The sequence below is a fragment of the Barbus barbus genome (genome assembly GCF_936440315.1).
Source record: "Barbus barbus genome assembly, chromosome: 4".
Lineage (NCBI taxonomy): Eukaryota > Metazoa > Chordata > Actinopteri > Cypriniformes > Cyprinidae > Barbus > Barbus barbus.
Genome location: NC_136732.1, coordinates 29159689 through 29179277, shown reverse-complemented (window position 1 = coordinate 29179277; position 19589 = coordinate 29159689). Strand labels below are relative to the sequence as shown.

At 39.3% G+C, this 19589-nt stretch overlaps 3 protein-coding genes across 3 annotated transcripts; all 3 read right to left on the bottom strand.

Annotated features, from left to right (window-relative positions):
* Positions 1–985: 985 nt before the first annotated feature.
* Positions 986–2860, bottom strand: LOC306868680 (inositol 1,4,5-trisphosphate receptor-interacting protein-like 2). Its single transcript, XM_079414968.1, has one exon. It carries the CDS (start codon positions 2793–2795, stop codon positions 1107–1109), a length of 1689 nt encoding a protein of 562 aa, XP_079271094.1. The 5' UTR covers positions 2796–2860; the 3' UTR covers positions 986–1106.
* Positions 2861–5929: 3069 nt separating this feature from the next.
* LOC306868415 (5-demethoxyubiquinone hydroxylase, mitochondrial-like) lies at positions 5930–7183 on the bottom strand (the record flags this gene model as incomplete). Its single annotated transcript, XM_079414557.1, has 4 exons — positions 5930–6043; positions 6212–6280; positions 6626–6765; positions 7174–7183. 4 exons carry the CDS (start codon positions 7181–7183, stop codon positions 5930–5932), a joined length of 333 nt encoding a protein of 110 aa, XP_079270683.1.
* Positions 7184–11706: 4523 nt separating this feature from the next.
* LOC306862779 (DELTA-actitoxin-Afr1a-like) lies at positions 11707–14271 on the bottom strand. Its single transcript, XM_079405765.1, has 3 exons — positions 14009–14271; positions 13261–13392; positions 11707–12641 (listed from the first exon to the last, which is right to left on the bottom strand). Exons 2-3 carry the CDS (start codon positions 13362–13364, stop codon positions 12191–12193), a joined length of 555 nt encoding a protein of 184 aa, XP_079261891.1. The 5' UTR covers positions 13365–13392; positions 14009–14271; the 3' UTR covers positions 11707–12190.
* Between the last annotated feature and the right edge of the window lie 5318 nt (positions 14272–19589).

Sequence of the window (19589 nt, the reverse complement as noted above, 5' to 3'; positions counted from 1 at the left end):
CTTTGGTACGACAATCATTTATATGTGAAGCTGATGAAACTAAGATATGTCTGACATACAGGACCATGAACAAGAACAGGTTGATGGATGAGGTATGAACAGGAAAGAGACTAACAAACTAACCCTGTGGCACTCAGTACCTGCAAGAGCTCAATATAGATCTCTGCTTCCTTTGTGAAAGTAAATGCAATGCAGTCAGCCATTAAAACTAAAGCTACAGCATGAATAAATGACCCTGGGCTGAGGTAGCATGTCTCCATGGTGACAGCTGGTAGAGGCATGTCTCTGAGGGAGAAGATCATGTGCACGCATGTTGGGGTCCCTGTAGACAAGTCAGATGAAGTAAGAGGGCAAATTAAGGTAATGAACTGAGGTGAACTAAAGCACCAAGTATGATTTAACTCATCAATGGAATGCTTAAGCAATACTGAAATTGCTACAGTTATGAAGCAATATTACTAATTTTTTTGTTCACCATAATTTGGGTCTGTAATGCATTTTGCAATATACAGGCTAACAATTTTACATTGCTCGATCAAAATGTCACTGCAGAAGATATTTTACAGTGGTCACACTGCAGTTCTTCCCTGCAAAACAGGATGTTCATCTGTTTAGGCTGGCATTACTAATACTGTGTGGGTGTGGAAAAACTTGACTCTTCACTACCCTAGAACCGTGACATCATGGTTACCCTGAATCAACACAAGTCTAGAGTTTTATCTCCAAACTTGCGCCTGGAGTGAACTAAATGTATGAAAGAGTTACTGTTCTTTTAAACAGCAAGTTTTAACATATCAGATTCTCTAGAAATACATTTGCATGAGCAGAAAATCAACATGAACTGAAATTGGAATGACCTGGCTTTTTTACAATACGTCCTACAGTTATAATACGGATTCATACAGTACAAAGATTGATTTGATAAAAGTATTGCTGTACCTACCGAGTACTATTTGCAATCTTGTCTTTGACTGCTTGGGGGAAAAAATCCCAAACTTAAGTTAATTTAATTTTGAAAAGTCAGATGCATAAAAAGATTTCAGTTACCAAAAACTTAAACTACTAAGATGTAGCGAACGACCTCTGGTTGTGTTTATAGTTGACCTTTACTCTGCATCAATATATTTGCAGCGGACACCTCTGCCAAGGCTGGTCCTCTGTGGTCGCCCGAGGCGAATTAGACGAGGGAGATGGTTCCAGGAGTAGGCCAGTCGGGCGGAGACCATATCGAGGGTGACGTCACTGAATTCTGCCCACAGGTTGGCGGGTACCGTCTCCTTTACGAGTTTGGGCAGAACGACAGAGTCTGGCAGAAACCCATTAACTCCTCCAAGGAGTAAATGGCAGAGGGCCCGAGACTGTAGGCTCTCCCTCAGACTGCGAAAAAGATCATCCAGCCGGTCCACAATGTTGCACTCGTCCCAGGATTCAGAGGGTGTACTGAGCAGCAGACGAAGCCAAGCGGTCTTCAAAGAATAGGACGAGAGCACCCCTCCCCACTCAGCTCCAGACTGCTGGTCCAGAGTCTCCCCACTGAGGTTACGAACCTCTTTAAGGAGCTGAAGGCACTTCAGGTGACAAGAGTTGGGGGGCAGTCTACCTTTTAGCCAAGTCAGCAGTCTCTGCTCCTGTCTGGGAAAGTACACTGTCCAAAGGTCTTCTCCTCGCTGACCCTGCCGGGATGCTACCAAGAAGGCGCCATCGCCGAGAGGAAAGGCTGGGATCAGGCGAATGCCCATGGAGATGTGGCAGCAGACGTAATCGGAGCGAGGGGTCAGGCGGAGGAGCACCTCCTGCTCCTCACTGAGAGACAGGCTGAGGGAGCAGCGCTGCTCAAATGGGTAACGGACGGCGGTGAGGCAGCGCTGGGTGGCTGTGTAAAACCAGCGCTGGACGGAATCTGGGCTCATCCTATAGACACTTTGAGCATTGTGCATGTGCATGAACGTGTCCACGAAGGCCTTGTGACGGCGTGTCCACTCTGCCTTACGAGGCGTGTTTAGCGTGCAAAACGGTGGCCCCCCAGGTTTGTCAGTACAAACACCAGCATCCAGTTTTAGCCCACGAGGTGCCCTCAGAGGCACGAGGATGTCAAAGCAGTCAGGTGACCCCACCTTGTGCTCCTCATAGGAGCTGCCGATCTGGATGGAGTCACCGCGGAAGGCCAGAGAAGACTCCGGCGGGACATCAGTGCGACCTACTCTGACAAGTTCACTCACCAGCTTAGCAACATGGGCTTTGCTGTGGCCCAGCACATGTGGAGAAAGACGCACATGCTTGTCATAGTGATCGTCCAGTAGCTCTCTCTTGGAGACTCCTGATTTTCCGTGGAGCTCTGGGACTTTGTGGAAACCCCTCCTAGCAGTGCCAGGTTGAGTTGAGCAATACTTTATGAAGAAGTAACATAAGATAAAAGCTAGGATGTACTTGAAGAGCGTGACAGCTCCGGGTCCCTGGTCAGCGCAGTCATTTGCTTGGTCCTCGGCTCCTCTGAAGATGTACTGGTGCAATAGCAGAAGAGCAGTGAGGATGCAAGTGACCAACGGCCAGAACAACCTGAGGTTGAGAGTATAAACGCTCATCCTCCTCCTCCTTGCTCTCTTCCAGTCCACTCCAGCTCTATGGGAAAAGGTGGGGCTAGCCCATGATGAACCACTCGCCCAGATGCTGAAAACAAGACCAAGCTGATGTTCTTTCCGTCCTCTTGAGCAAAAACTGTTGTGTAAGGGGAAGTTCACCCTGTGACGTTTCTTTGCTGATGCAGCGTGTGCCGAGGGCAAGAGGAGTCCTCTCATTCAGGATGTTTGAAAATCCCCCCTTTTGTCGCAAGTGAGCACTGTGTGAAACAGGAGAGCGGGCTCTCAGTGTGTGAGCTCAGAGGAAATGCCAAACTCTTGAGAGAGGAATTTCTGTTTGAAAAAAAGAGGCGTTCAAAACTCAGAGCCTATCCACACTCCTCCTCCCTCTTCTCTTAAAGAAACAGACATCAAATTGGGAAGCGCTTACGGACAGAATGGGCCCTTAACTTAGAGATTTAGACATCATGATTACTTCTAAATACATGCATGGATTGAAAAACCACCCACATGATAAACATTTCAAATGTTAATAGTAAACAGTGCAATACTTAAAGGACAGTTCATCCAAAAACTCACCTTCATGTGGTTCCAAATCTGAATGAGTTCCTTTTTTCTGTGGAACACAAAATTAAATTGTATTTCAATAATACCATCACACAACTCCTTTAGTAAAATGCTAGGAATAAATTATAGAAAATGATTTCAGCAGGGGTGTGGCCCCTTATAAACACAGAATATCACTGAGAAAGTTTACAGAAACACTGTACACACACACACAACGTATTTCACACAGCTCTCTGTGAGTGTCACGGTAAAAAATTTGTATCTTTGTTGATCCGTTAATGACTCCTAACCTCATCGTGAGCCCTCCCCCGGCCCTGTGATGCTGAACAAGTAAGCACCGTCATCTCCCTGTTTCAGTCCACAAAGTGCTTTTATACTGCTGTAGGACATAAGCCTTTTAATATTATCTTGCTTTATGGACATAAGGTTTTAGAATGGCTTATTCAAAGCTTAGTCAAATACAATTCACTGTCCTAATCACACTATCCAAAATGCATAAAGTCAATATTTAAGCAAATAGACAGTCAGTACGTACTTCATATCAGACACACTGAGATGGCCACAAACAGAAAACCACACATTTTCTGCCATGCGCATGTTCCTACCAAAAGTTTCTGATTTTTTAAAACAAACACTGCCCATGGCCATGGAAGTAATGCATCAAGTAAGGACACTCACAGACGCAGAACATAGCAGTAACTGGCTAAGGCACACAAACCTGTATGACCCGTCAGAAGATAAACACAGAGACAGCTCACTAAACATGGCTGACGAAACAGTTTTGATAACAATATAACTGGTCTGTTGGGACTAAGCAGATGACTGAGGAAGGAAGTGATGTTGATGATAGGGAACTTAAAATGGCAACAGACAGGAGGCAATTACTGCTGCTTTTCTGCCATGTACCTTCTTATCAAACTCCTTGTGCTATTTTGATCGGTGTGGCCCCCTCTAAAAATATCAAGCAGTCTGAAGGGTATCAGCAATTAGAAAAAAACAGATAACTTCACTGATTTGCATTCACCATTGAGTTGAATGCAGCTCTCTGCCTTTTAAAAAATGCCTTGTGGTTAGCATCTGTGTCCTGAGGGTTAACAAGCTCTGGGAAACAGATTTACACAATTACATGATTCATAACACTAAGTCTGCGCATAAGCTTTTGAGCACAAGACATACACTGTCAAAACTTGTTTGTAGCGAGCTATGCTAAGTGCTAATAAGAGAGAAACAGCTGAATTCTTAAGACGGTATAACTCTTAATTTCTTAAATACTGGCAAATAGTTTACAATGAAATATCCAGAAATATTTTGTGTGTGCCTTACTCATTTAAGTCTATGTAAAGAGCTTTAGCTGATTTGTTCACAATGGGCAACTCATGTGTTTCCAGATGGGTCAGCTTCCTCTGACACATCATGAGAACAAAAGTTTGTGTAGCAGCTTCTGCACCACATTAAGCAATGCAAATATACAGGGGATATGCTTAAAAATAAAAACCTTCAAAAGTAAGAGAGAAAGGCAGTAGGGGCAAGAGGCAGCCTGTGGCTAGTGGGCAGTTGAAAACCTCAAACTTTAAGTCTGTTAAGGGTTACATGTGGTCACAGTTGATGGTACACTGAAAGCTGAGGAATACTTGTAGTTACACTGGGATTGCATCAGCCTCCTTCTCTCTGAATGCGAGCATACAGTAGCTCTGCCCCCTAACTGAACCTGCCAAACTAAACAGGCCTCTAAAGAACTTTTATCCAGTACAGTCAACATAAAAGACTCTAGTCAAAGTGAAGGAAGGGGCCTGGAGCATAATTTGTGCATTTCTAATGGCCTGCTCTCTTATCAAACCAAATCCACCAATTGGTAACATACTGTAAAAACCCTCAGATACTAGAACTGAAAGCCAGGGTCTCACACTCTCTGTGGACTGTCCAGGATGACTTCATGCCCTCATAGATTAAGTCATGGGAAGCACAGGGAGATGGAGACAGCTGTTTCCCGCGTCTCTGCTACACAAATTATGTTACATGTTTTCATAGCCACCCGTGTGATAACTTCCCTTAATACTCAATGCAATAATGACTTACAGTACATGCGTATACTAAGATAACAAATGAGCATGTTTATAGCATATTATATAATATGTGTGTGGTCTCTTCTTTGTGGTCAAAAATAATTTCAACAGTTGAGTCCAGATCGCCCTGTTGGGTTGGTGGCTGCACATTACCTTTTGCCTAACTAACAGGCAAAGACTGCCCTCTTGTGTTCAACGTTGTCTTAGCAGACACACATCCTGTAAAAACACATGACTTTAATAGCAACACAACAGTGATTGATAGAAAGTTACAGAATATTATTCTTGAATATACCCAACAGAATGAGACAAAAAATTTGGCCATGTATAAAATTGCAATAAATATATTTTAAATATATTTATAATGCTGTGAGGAACATGTCATTATAGATGAAGCATGTGATTTCTACAACACTAGTGCCTCTACATTGAAACTGCAAAATGTATATTTTTTAAAACAGGCTTTCTAAATATTCCTCCTTCTGGTCACACAAAGAAATAGTCCCAGCCTAAACATTGGCTGAGTCTATATTACTGTTGGACAGGATGGGATGCTCAAACAAACGGAACAATGTTTTGATAGAACCATAGTGTTTACACATTTCAGAGAAATGAACCCAAAATGGCTTGCTTATAGTTGTATCTGCAAATTAAGCTGGTGCAGTAGAAAATATTTTTAACACTTCAAAAGATAGAAAAAGTAGCATCCATATTTACAAGATATCAGGGTAACTCTTTGAAATACTTTTTTGAAAATATTTCGAGACGTTCTGAGACAAAGATTGCAGCTTTGCAGCCAGCCTGTATGATTGCTTTCATCAGCTGATATCCAGGCACCTGCAATAGAGATGCATCATGTGTCAGTAAAACATAAAATGGCAGAGCAAAAACATTTCTGTGGCTCTTAAAAAACAAGTATTTAAATGATTACTGTTATTGAGGATTTATATTTCAATATTCCAGTTCATTAAAGACATTCTGTTCTGTTCAATAATTCAGAATTACTGATTCAGCATCATGCTCCAGGCCAGTATCATGCTGCTCCAATTCATCATCCCGAAATTCTTTAATCAGCTGACAAAAAACAAAACAAAACAAAACACATCACTTTAGTGACTAACATTTTATTCATCTGCATTATCATCTTCATCCATTTATTTTTCAGTGAGGTTTTCAGTCTGTGGGTTTTCATGTTTCTAAAAATGCTTCTATTTAAAATAGTTTTAATTTAATATTATTTCATACTTTTTACAAATTACATAATCAGCATAAGTGAAAAATAGAACTTGCCATATTTTTGTAATATTAAAGAAGCAATTCAAGTTTAAATCCTCTAATACATATTTTAAGGTCTCATAATAATTCTACAGTTTCTTTGTGTGTGAAGTCTGAAGTCCACCATTTAAGGCTTGTGCACACCTGCAGCAGTTCGGTGTACTTCTCAGGATCTTTCTCCATTAGACTTCTGATCTGACTGTTGTAGTGCTCTGAGATTCTCTCCTCCACAGCCACAGTACAGGCCATCGCCCCTTCCTTTCCCAAGAGAGCAGAGCCAGCGGCTGTCCAAAAAACAGAGTGTCACGCACCAGACGTGTAAATTTCAGATATGCTATATTTTATTCTAAATTCAATAAAGACACTTTTTAGTTACAAATAACCCAAGTAGACAGAGTTTCACGTCCTTTGACCAATGATTTTCCATGACTTTTCCAGTTGTCTGTGATTTTTATTCACGGAATGAAGAAGAATTTTTAAAAATCAATGTATAGAGCCTCCACCTGAAGGAGCAATTTCAAATAAACTTCATTTATTTCGCAAATGTCCCACCAAATGTAAAATAAAACTGATTATGTATGTATGTATGTATGTATGTTAAAGCTACTAATCTTTTAATAATAATAGTATTATTGAGTAGGCCTATCGATCTGCATTCAACATTTTTTGGACAGTGTTTCCATAATGTTTACCATATAACATGTCAACAGTTTAATGTTTTAAAACATGTCTTTTTAATCTCTGCCCTCACTTAAAAGCCATACTGGATTGCTTTAAAGGTTACATATTCAGCAAGTATAAACTGTGTTGAAAGTTCATGTGTGGTTCAAGCTGTGATAAATACTGATACATGATACTGATACAGATACTGATACAGATGTGTATTAAAGAGCCGGATGTTTATGTGTCAGGGGTGAGGCTACAGGTAGTGCCTCAATATAAATATCTGGGAATACTGATTGATTCTAAACTTACATTTAAAGCTCACGCAAAAAAGGTTTGTAAGCAGGTTAGGATTAATCTCTATACTTCTAAACTTATTAGAGATAACATGTCATTAGAAGCAGCTAAGATGTATATGTATTATATGGTTATTTCTCACATGACTCACTGTTTAATCACCTGGTCTCAGGCGAGTTCAGTGACTCTAAAACCATTAGAGTCCTTATACAAACGTACACTTAAAGTCTTCGATAAGAAATCGGTACATTCTCACCATTGTCCAATACTGGAAAAATATAATTTGTTAAGTTGGGAAAACATGATTAAGTATGCAAATGTATGCTTGATGTATAAAATTATTTATGGTTTATCTTCTCCCCCTCTTGGTCAGTTAATTCGTATCAGAGGCTCTACAAGAGGCGCATTAAGAGGAGACTGTATCATACCGCTTAGACAAAGTAAATTTAGTCAGTCTGCTTTTCTGTCAAAGCTGCACAAGAATGGAATAATATTCCAACAACTATAAGAGATCTAGACACATATGCTTTATTTAGGGTTCAATTGAAGAATTGGTTAATCAGTACTCAGATTTGTCAACACTGGAATCTTATATCTCCTAGCCATCCTATTATTGTTTGTATTTTGTTGCATTGTTGTTAATTGATCCTAAATTGTTTAAACAGATTTTTATTGTATTGTGTATTTATTAAATTTTCTATTATGTATTTTTAATCACATTTTCCTTAGGGTGACTTGTAACATCTTGTCCAGGGACTACGGATGAAAAATAGCCTTTGGCTAATTCTGGTACATTTACAAGAATGTTTTTATTAATGTACAATGTCCCTGTCAAACTAAATAAAAAAAACAAAAAACAATGGGACAGATCATTTCCCTTGCTGTATTGTACAGTGCATGTATATCTGGAACATGGTAGATGGTACTCTGCTGGATTTCTTGATATTCTTGTTTGTGTAGGAGATGCTGTCATTCTGGACACAACCGAGTGGGCGTCTGCTGGTGGGGGCTGACACAGCACCTACAGCGCATCTCAATGCTGCCATCGCTGAGATCAGAGAACAGTGTGAAGGCCTGCTGCCCAAGAACCACTGAAAAACTGAAGCACAGTTCAGATATGGGGTAAATAATTTTAGAAGCAAACACAAGTACACACACACACACACACACACACATTTTTGGAGATTTTGTCAGGTTTACCTCACTTTTGGGTACAAATTTGTCCCCAAAATATGGTTAAGTAGGTACGCACACACACACACACACACACACACACACATTGACTCGCTTCTGTCTTTCTCTCTTTCACTCTTCCATTTTGTCAGCAATAGATAGTTGAATGTTAAACTGAAAGCTTTCTTGTCCATTTTATTTATATGAAATTTATCATATGTCATCTGTTTTATCTTATACATGACTCTTAACAGCTCATAGCATCCTAATATATACAGTATTATTGCATGAGTCACTTTACCTCATCCCTCCACACAGTGGCACTCTCACACAGCAAATAGCAGCAGTAAACCCCATTGAATTAAGATTTACCAAAATGAATCTATTTTCAGACTCAAAATGAAATGCATTTTTCTTATGCAGCTGGCCTTGTGCATGTTTCTGTTAGAAAATGTTGAAGAAAAGTATTCACAATGCATGTAAAGATTATTATTTCTGATCACAGCTGTCATGTACATATATGGACATTACCACTTTATTTAAGACAAAGACTGTATTCTTTTTTGAAAGAATATGTTTAATAATTTTTGAGTTTAGATGTCCAGGGAATGTAATAATTGATCAAATGTGTATTTTGAATGCAGTGTAAAGGCCTGTTCATAGGACGATGGCTATGACTATAAAGTTTTAATAATCATTCTCATAATGTGAGAATGGGGAAGTCCAAACCAGCTGTAATGAGAATGGCACAGAGGAATGATATCAATGGAATCCATTTCGGAACAAATTCTTCCAACGGATGAACAACAAAAACATTGACAGCCAATCTGTATTTATCAGCCTTTGAAGAGCCTGAGCATTTAAGTGTCAGATTACATAACAATTAACATATCGCTGGTATTGAGTGAGGTGACTTGGACTTCTCATTGTGATCCAGAGTTGGGGTACTCAATGTCGGACTCTGAATCAAGTCCGGACTTGAGTCCCATTAACCCTTCGCTGGGCATTTGATTGACAGGCGATCTGACCAATCATAACACCAAATCTGTCATTTTGTCCGACAAGCAAACCAGACAGGAGAGGAGATTAACTTTGGTGGACTTGAGCTTGAAAAATAGTGTGTATTGATGTCTTTCCGCGGTTAAAAACAAGATAGCTTCTGATGTTCGTTCATACTTATTTTGTGCTATGACTAGTAAAGAGGAAGACATGATGGGTTCGAGTGCTGCTTGAACTGAGGTGCTACAGCGATCTGTCACGACATAAATTTAAGATAACAAGACATTAGTAAACGTCTCCCACTCAAACTTGATTGGTTAAGGACTTGGACTCGACTTTGACACAGCAAAGTGGACTAAGACCCAACTCTACTATGATCTTGAATTCACATCACTGCACCTTCTGCAGTTGAACTTTCAACACTATCAGTTCATTACTGATCTTGTGCACTGATCTGAAAAATGAAAACCCTCAAATTAGCTCTAACTCTTGCATATCCCACATTTTAGGACAACCTTTGCCCAATTCCCTCTTCAGATGTCTCTGAGGTTTACTATATGTGTGTCCTTTCACAAATTTCCACTTCTAACTTGTGAGAGCTCTAGTGACTAAACAGCTTGTCCTCCAAATGGAAATCAAAAATAGAAATGGGAAAAAAAATCTTTTTCAGGATTTTGGTTCACAGATAGAGCAGACAGAAAAATAGTCACAAACAAAATTTAACACTTTTAAGAGCCCTCCAAAAATATATACTGTAATATAATGGAATATTTTCAATCCATGTGTTGCTTGTTTTTGTATGTATTTTCAGATTTTTTTTTTTGAATGGCCGTCAATGGAAAAAAAAAAGAAAGATGCTTTTTGGCATCTATTTACTAGCGTAATGACATCTACCAACAGAGACTCGTTTGAAGATAACCAGCCAAAACTTGACTCCTTGGCTCAAAAAATAGCAATGTTTGAACAGAACAGTAGCGTTCAGACTTTTTGGAAAAAAATTTGTGAACACTGTGAATAGCATACTTTGTTCTTGCTCAGTTTTAATATGCTAAAAAGTATTTGAGGATTTTACACCTTTAAGTACAGGTGCAAATTTATTTGGCATGTGTGTCAATATTAATTGCCATTTCCCAGTGGCATGCACGGATATGCATACACATGCTCAAATGCACAAATACACAACAACGTAAGCAAAACTGGGAATATTGCCCTTGCAGTGCAAAATAAATACACTAAGGAAAGAAATGAATACTGCTTCAAGCTCAAGTGGGAGGGAAATCCACACACCTGACTCAAGATACCCACTGTAGCATCAGAAAAGCACTTGCCATCTGTTTACAGCAGTTCTCCACCATCCTATTACATTGCACAATAATCCTCCAGGGATATCTGTTAAAGAGCTGATGTTTAGCCTGTATTATGTATGGCTTTCCATGCAAATGTCACAGCACATAGAGAAAGAAACCTTTGATCATTGCTCTTATTTGGTGATAGTGGGGCTGTAGTATTAAGAATGGATTGAGAAGCAATTTACTCCATTGAAGACTTGTTTTTATTTTTGATGTTGTTAACAGTGCTGCAGTCTTCTGAGGTGTGCTCGCTACAAATTTTGCTCTTTGACCTTGATGACTGGTTTGTTAGTGCGTTACATCGATATCGATTCCCTCCGGATTTGGGCAAGTAGTAATTGCTTTTAAAACCTTTAGTTTTCCAATTACAGCTCCATTTCTTACTGATAAACTAACATTGATGTTTCTGATTGGGAATTGTGAGTATTGAGTAAACTGGAGAGACATCATTCAGTGCCTGCTGAAGGAGTTATTCAGGACAACAGGAGTTTAAGGATGTAAAATGTGCTCTGCCAGTTCTTTGATGCAGTGATTCATTCTTTATATCTTCATCTCTGTCTTTCGGTTCCCATGGTTCAGCTGCCCTCTTCAGGCATTAGGAATTTCCAAATACATATTGCAAAATATTTACACAGGACCATTTCCAGCTTACGGCGAACAGCCTCGGCTCTCATTTGAGATTTTGAATACACCAATACATACAACACCAAGCGTTCAAGGCTCAGTAAAAAAGGCGAAGGAATTACTACGAAATTGCAGATAAATATTTATTTGAAAATACCTCAGCAGTGGCAGTCAGTACAGCAGTGTATATTGTTGGCAGGGATCTCTGCCCTGATGAGGGAGCAAAAAAAATCACCAAAAAGATGGTTCGACTGAATAACAACACAATGGCTCCCTGATATGAGAGCGGATTTAGCCTGCAGGAAGCATAAGCAGACTATAAACATACAACTGAGGCGTTCTTCTGACAGAAAAAGCAAACAGTTTAAAGTGTGGGATATTACAGAGGTATTAGATCCAGTTTAAACACTCTCAGATAATTTTACAGAGTTCAAATTACCCTATAGAGCTGGCTAGGAAGCTAAAAAAGAAATAGTGCTAGATTCATTACACTGGTAAATGTATAAGCAAACATCTTTGATACAGGTGATAACATGTAAGGGCATGAAAAAAATAGTTACTATATTATTTTGATTCGGTAAAATGGCTGACTGGTTTTATATGTTTAGCCAACCTGCTGACTCAAAGGAGTCAGCAGCTTGTCCCACACCTCCAGTTTTATGATAGCCCTACCTAAAGGGCACATGGTGGCCCTTACGTTCAGAGATTTTCCCTCAAAGTTGATGCCTGACCCATTGGCCTCCTCCCTCACAAAGCCCTGTGGGTTCTTTTGATAGTACATTTCTTTATAAAGGGCCTGGTCACACGCCTTTCCTTTCGGGTAGATGCCTACTGCAAACCAATTCTTATACAGATTGTAGTCCCAGGGGACAGAAAACATGACGGCCATGGTCTCAATGTAGTCATTTCTGCTTCGCTCGAACAGGTCGTAGGTCATAACCCCAACGCTGCCGGTGGCATGAGTGCTGGTCTTGCTGAAGGTGCATACTTCGGTCTTGAGGGGGCGCACTGTGGGCTGAGGTGGATTGGAGGTTTCACCATTCTCAAGATAGACCCTGTGGGATTTATATGCATGAATCAGAGTGTGAACTATGGGGGAGCAAGGGGGAGCTCGGCTCCCCTTAATAAGACATGGGCTCCCCTAAAAACGTGATTTTGTGAAATTTTGGGGGGTCTCAAAAAATATTGACAATGTGTTATTTTGATGTGCAATTCCCCAAAGTCCACGTTATAGTTCGAACACTGGCATGAATCATACACAAACATGCACACATTTATTGGTACACAAAATGTACATTTAAAGGGATAGTTCACCACCCCAAATTCAAATTCAGTTTTTTCACCATAACGTTGTAACAAACATGTATGCCTTCTTTCTTCATTGGAACACTAATGATATTTTAAAGAATTTAAATTTTTGTCCATAAAATTATATGAAAGTACAGTAAATGGGCTCCAAAATAACATTTAATGTAAAAAACAAACAAAAAAAACACTAAAACATTTCCTCAGAAGAAGGTAAGTCATACAGGTTTGGAACGACATGAGGGTGAGTAATTGATAACAGAATTTCCATCTTAATGCATTTCATGCTTCACATACAGAAGTTTAACTATAAAGTTTTAGTTTTGAATGCTTGGTTTAACATTAGTTTTGCTTCTGTTATAGTCTCACTTTGGGTTAAGGAGGCAGTAGTTGTTTGTCAGGTTGGTGATCTCTATGGTGGCGTGTCTCTTGCTGCTCACGGTGGCAGCGGCAGCCTCAGCAGACTCAGTCATGATTGTGCAGGATAGATCTGGTTGATGGCTGAAACGGAGAGAAGAAGAGAGGAGAGGGATGGTGTGAGAAAAGAAGTCTGTACCTCACAGTAAAAACAGTGGAAATGCAGTTTTGTTTACACTGCAGGGCAGCAGCAAAAATACAATAACTTTTCTGTTGTTTTCTGTGATAAAAGTTTGCTGTCATAGGTTAATTGTCCTCTATTTAAACTGCTGTGCTGAATTAATATGTTAAATTTAGGTTTTATTACTGAAAAAGATTCTATACTGTCTGGTCTGTGTATGTGCATGCACTTAAATATAAAGCATAGAAGCATTAGATTAAAGTTCACATAGCTCTTCTCAAGTTCACTTCTGCCCCTCTCTTATTACCATTGTCAATGTTAACTAGCGAATAAACAGGGTCACAGTAATTACATGTAGAGACCCCACTTCAAAAACCATTGTGCCTCTAGCAATCTTCAATTTTATAATGCACTGCTTTTAAAAGAAGAAAAGAGTGTGAAATAGTTGCTCAAGTGTCCATAATTGAATAAACTGTCTTGCTATGTTATAATTTTAATATGGAAATAAAAGGATACATTAGCATTTAGTTTTGATTATTAAGTTATTATTATTTCATCTCAAGGAAAATGAAGGCTTACCTCTGCGGTACTTCGGAGTGTGTGTGTGTGTGTGTGTGTGTGCTGCTCCGTAACAGTGCGTTCCGAAAGAGTCACTGCGTTTTTACTTTGTCCTTTGTCTTTCCCAGTCTTCATGATCAGAAACAAGAACAGTACATACCCATCTGCGAAAAAAGCATGCTTACTCACATTTTGTGTACACCCTCTTTACACACAAACATGGAGACACGCACACACACACACACACACACACACACACTCACTCAAGAGACATCAGTGACATTGGTGGGAAAATGCTTGGAACAGTTCAACACCCAAAACTGGTTGTTAGTTTTGTTAGACCAGAACAATGAAGTTACGTGTACAGATCTGTCTCAGAAATTCCAAAATTTTTAAGGGGTTATGCAAGCTGAGATTCGAACAAGTAGGTATGGCAACATTTACAGGAATACGTTTTAGGTGAGGTTTCCTGATAATTATTAGTAATTAGTCTTTATAGTTTTTATTACACTAGTAATAGTATTTTGAAACGGTTTGGATGGGGATGTTTGTTCTGTTATGTGTTTTGTATAATGAGCCACAGCATGATCTTAGAAATATGCTCACTTCATTTCATAATTTTAAAAATAATACTGTTTTTGTGTCACGGAATGTAGTTTTAAGAGTTTTTAGGCGAGAATATACTTGTTTAGATTTCAAATATGTAGTTTGTTAATAAAGACAATGTCTATTTGAAAATCACAGCCGGGCCGATATACAGCCATGTCTCACATCTACTTGTGTGATAATGCTTATATATACAGTACATATTATATATAATTATTTATTTAAATAATTATATATATTAATATATAATTATGTATAATTCTGGAAATGTTGGGAGGTTTTTAAATTTGAATAAAATGCAAATTAAAAGAATTTAAAATCACATGAGCCAATATTTTATTCACAATAGAACATATAAAACATAAATGTTTAAACTGAATTTTTTTAAAATTATATGCACAAAATGAGCTCATTTCAAATTTGATGCCTGCTACAGGTCTCAAAATAGTTGGAACGGGGGCAGGTTTACCATGGTGTAGCATCTCCTCTTCTTTTCAAAACAGTTTGAAGACATCTAGGCATCGAGGTTATGAGTTTATGGAGTTTTAGTGTTGCACTTTGATCCCATTCTTGCCTGATATATGTTTCCAGCTGCTGAAGAGTTTGTGGTCGTCTTTGACATATCTTTCATTTAATGATGCGCCAAATGTTCTCTATAGGTGAAAGATCTGGACTGCAGGCAGGCCAATTCAGCACCCAGACTCTTCTCCTGCGAAGCCATGCTGTTGTAATAGCTGCAGTATGTGGTTTTGCATTGTCCTGCTGAAATACGGAAGGCCTTTCCTGAAATAGACGTCGTCTGGAGGGGAGCATATGTTGCTCTAAAACCTTTATATACTTTCAGCATTCATAGTGCCTTGCAAAACCGGCAAGCTTTCCATACCGTATGCACTTATGCACCCCCATACCATCAGAGATGCTGGCTTTTGAACTGAACGCTGATAACACACTGGAACTTCTCCTTCCTCTTTAGCCCGGAGGACACGGCATCTGTGATTTCCTACAAGAATGTCAAATTTGGACTCGTCTGACCATAGAACACTTTTCCACTTTAAAACAGTCCATTTTAAATGAGCCTTTGCCTACAGTACACGACAGCGCACTTTAGTTGGCATCTGCAGATGGCATGGTGGATTGTTTTTACTGATAGTGGTTTCTGTAAGTATTTCTGGGCCCATTTAGTAATGTCAATGACAGAATCATGCCGATGATTGATGCAGTGTCGTCTGAGGGCCCAAAGACCACGGGCATCCAACAAAGGTCTTCGGCCTTGTCCCTGACGCACAGAGATTTCTCAAGAGACATCAGTGACATTGGTGGAAAAATGCTTGGAACAGTTCAACACCCAAAACTGGTTGTTAGTTTTGTTAGACCAGAACAATGAAGTTACGTGTACAGATCTGTCTCAGAAATTACAAAATTTTTAAGGGGTTATGCAAGCTCAGATTCGAACAATTAGGTATGGCAGCATTTACAGGAATACGTTTTAGGTGAGGTTTCCTGATAATTATTAGTAATTAGTCTTTGTAGTTTTTATTACACTAGTAATAGTATTTTGAAACGGTTTGGATGGGGATGTTTGTTCTGTTATGTGTTTTGTATAATGAGCCACAGCATGATCTTAGAAATATGCTCACTTCATTTCATAATTTTAAAAATAATACTGCTTTTGTGTCACAGAATGTAGTTTTAAGAGTTTTTAGGCGAGAATATACTTGTTTAGATTTCAAATATGTAGTTTGTTAATAAAGACAACGTCTATTAGAAAATCACAGCCGGGCCGATATACAGCCATGTCTCACATCTACTTGTGTGATAATGCTTATATATACAGTACATATTATATATAATGATATAATTATGTATTTAAATAATTATATTTATTAATATATAATTCTATATAATTCTGGAAATGTTTGGAGGTTTTTAAATTAGAATAAAATGCAAATTAAAAGAATTTCAAATCACATGAGCCAATATTTTATTCACAATAGAACATATAAAACATAAATGTTTAAACTGATTTTTTTTTTTAATTTTATGCACAAAATGAGCTCATTTCAAATTTGATGCCTGCTACAGGTCTCAAAATAGTTGGGATGGGGGCATGTTTACCATGGTGTAGCATCTCCTCTTCTTTTCAAAACAGTTTGAAGATGTCTGGGCATCGAGGTTATGAGTTTCTGGAGTTTTAGTGTTGGACTTTGATCCCATTCTTGCCTGATATAGGTTTCCAGCTGCTGAAGAGTTCGTGGTCGTCTTTGACGCATTTTTTGTTTAATGATGCACCAAATGTTCTCTATAGGTGAAAGATCTGGACTAGAGGCAGGCCAATTCAGCACCCGAACTCTTCTACTACAAAGCCATGCTGCAGTATGTGGTTTTGCATTGTCCTGCTGAAATACACAAGGCCTTTCCTGAAATAGATGTCGTCTGGAGGGGAGCATATGTTGCTCTAAAACCTTTATATACTTTCAGCATTCATAGTGCCTTCCAAAACCGGCAAGCTGTCCATACCGTATGCACTTAGGCACCCCCATACCATCAGAGATGCTGGCTTTTGAACTGAACGCTGATGACACGCTGGAAGGTCTCCCTTCTCTTTAGCCCGGAGGACACGGCGTCTGTGATTTACCACAAGCATGTCAAATTTGGACTCATCTGACCATAGAACACTTTTCCAATTTAAAACAGTCCATTTTAAATGAGCCTTTGCCCACAGTACACGCTTCTGGACCATGTTCACATATGGCTTGTTTTTGCATGATAGAACTTTAGTTGGCATCTGCAGATGACACGGTGGATTTTTGTTTTACCGATAGTGGTTTCTGTAAGTATTCCTGGGCCCATTTAGTAATGTCAATGACAGAATCATGCCGATGATTGATGCAGTGTCAACTGAGGGCCCAAAGACCACGGGCATCCAACAAAGGTCTTCAGCCTTGTCCCTTACGCACAGAGATTTCTCCAGTTTCTCTGAATCTTTTGATGATGTTATTGCCTGTAGATGATGAGATTTGCAAAGCCTTTGTTTAAACAAAAAACAACAGAGCGCCTTATAAAACCCTCTTTTGTGCGGAACTACTTCCTTCCGCCACGCATATGTCACTCTTAGAATTTGTATCAAGGGCATATGCTGCTTCAGTTGTCGGCACCAATAGCCTTGTGGTTAGTGCGTCGACATACAGCGCAACATGCGTTCACGGCGACCCGAGTTCGAACCCGACTCGTGGTCCTTTGCCGATCCCTCTCTCTCTTCACCCAAAGCTTTCCTGTCTACTCTACACTGTCCTGTCCAATTAAAGGCATAAAAAGCCCATAAATAAATCTTAAAAAAAAAAGTGCTGCTTCAGTTAGGTTATTATAATGAGGTTATAAGAGAGAAACAATGTGGAAAGACGTGCATCCGAATGAGAGAGAGAGACCGTAAAGCTAGACTGATTAATGTGCAAGCGTTTTTATTTTATAGGTCTGACTTGACACACATTTTTATTAGTTTAATCAAACCATTGCGTGCAATTACAACAAATAAGTATACATTTCCAGCATCTTCCGTAACATTACCATTTATACAATAAGACTAGTTAATAAGTTAAATAACTGATATTTTCCCTCAAAAAAGTAATCAGCATATCATAACATAAAATATGTTTATATATTTCAAGTTGTTCAAATCTCAAAGTCAGGTTTATTTTATTTTACAAAAATAAAAAGTCATAAGCATATCATAAAATATTTTATGTAGCCTATTTTTGTTTTTCATTAAACAATTACAATTTGCTCAAAATCGATTACATTTCTGATTTACAGCGAGTGATGGTTCTCGGAACCACTATTCACATTTATTTGTACGTTGCCGTATATCGTACCACCCGCTAAATAGTTATTCGGAGATAAATCTTTGTTGTTCTTTGTTGTTTTCCTGGTATGGTTTCCGTTTGATCTGATGCTAGTACTGCACTCCAGCGTTTTCTGTTGCATGTGATGGTCTCCAGTAGGATTTCAGTGAGCTTTTTGACTCAGAAAATATTTTTCTTCTTTCATGACCCCCACAGAAGCAGTGCCAACATGCAGAACGCAGAAGCCGTGTTTTAAAAAAAAAAAGAGTTTTAAATAAGAACGTGTATTTTGCATCATTTCATTTGATGCAAAATACATCAACTGTATGGGCTAAACAAATCAGAAACATACCTGTGTCCGCTGACGGCTATGATTTCTCTCGCTTGGAGCCCTGCATCAGACAGTTTTTGGATTGCAGTGGCCCTGATGCTCTGGTTCGTGTAGGACAATCGCGTGCCAGCTTCTTTGCACATTCTCGGGAGCATTTGTGACAGCTGATTAATGCCCAAAGGAACAGTGCATCAAATCTCCTCTTAGGGTGCAGATAGAGTGCTTTTTCTTCAGGTGGAAGTTTGCTGAGATATTTCTCTAGCGAAGAAACTGGGCACATGGGGTTACCAGGCTCTTCAAACATAGCACCCCTCCGATTTTCCCTGTCGACCTCCGTGGGTTTTTGTGGTTTTTCGTTTCCTTATTAAATGTCAATGTGAAATATTTCGTACCATTTTCATCTCTCTTTAGTTCAAACGAGTCTGGCATAAGTTGTAGATTGCCCTCATTCTCTCTTCTTGCAAAGTGTAACTGAATGTCATACCACACCTTTTTTAATAAACCTTTCGGATTGCCAGGGTCAAGTGCAGCAGATCGTTTCAGTATTTGCTGGTTTTCAGGTGAAATGGGAGGGTAGTGTGATGTTCGAGCTGCGTCGAAAACGCATATGGGAACGCCTTCAGCGTGACCAGGCTCTGAATATGATGTGTAATCAGTCAAACAAGGGCGAGGCGTCACGGGCGGGGTGACGTCACGACCAGGAAGCATATAAGCACGTGCGGCGGAGCCGGCTTCAGCTTTTTGTCATTCAGCGAAGCGCTCTGCGTGTGTCAGTCTTATTTACTGTTGTTTGTCCTAGTTTTAAGTGGAAAGCATTCAGTATCAT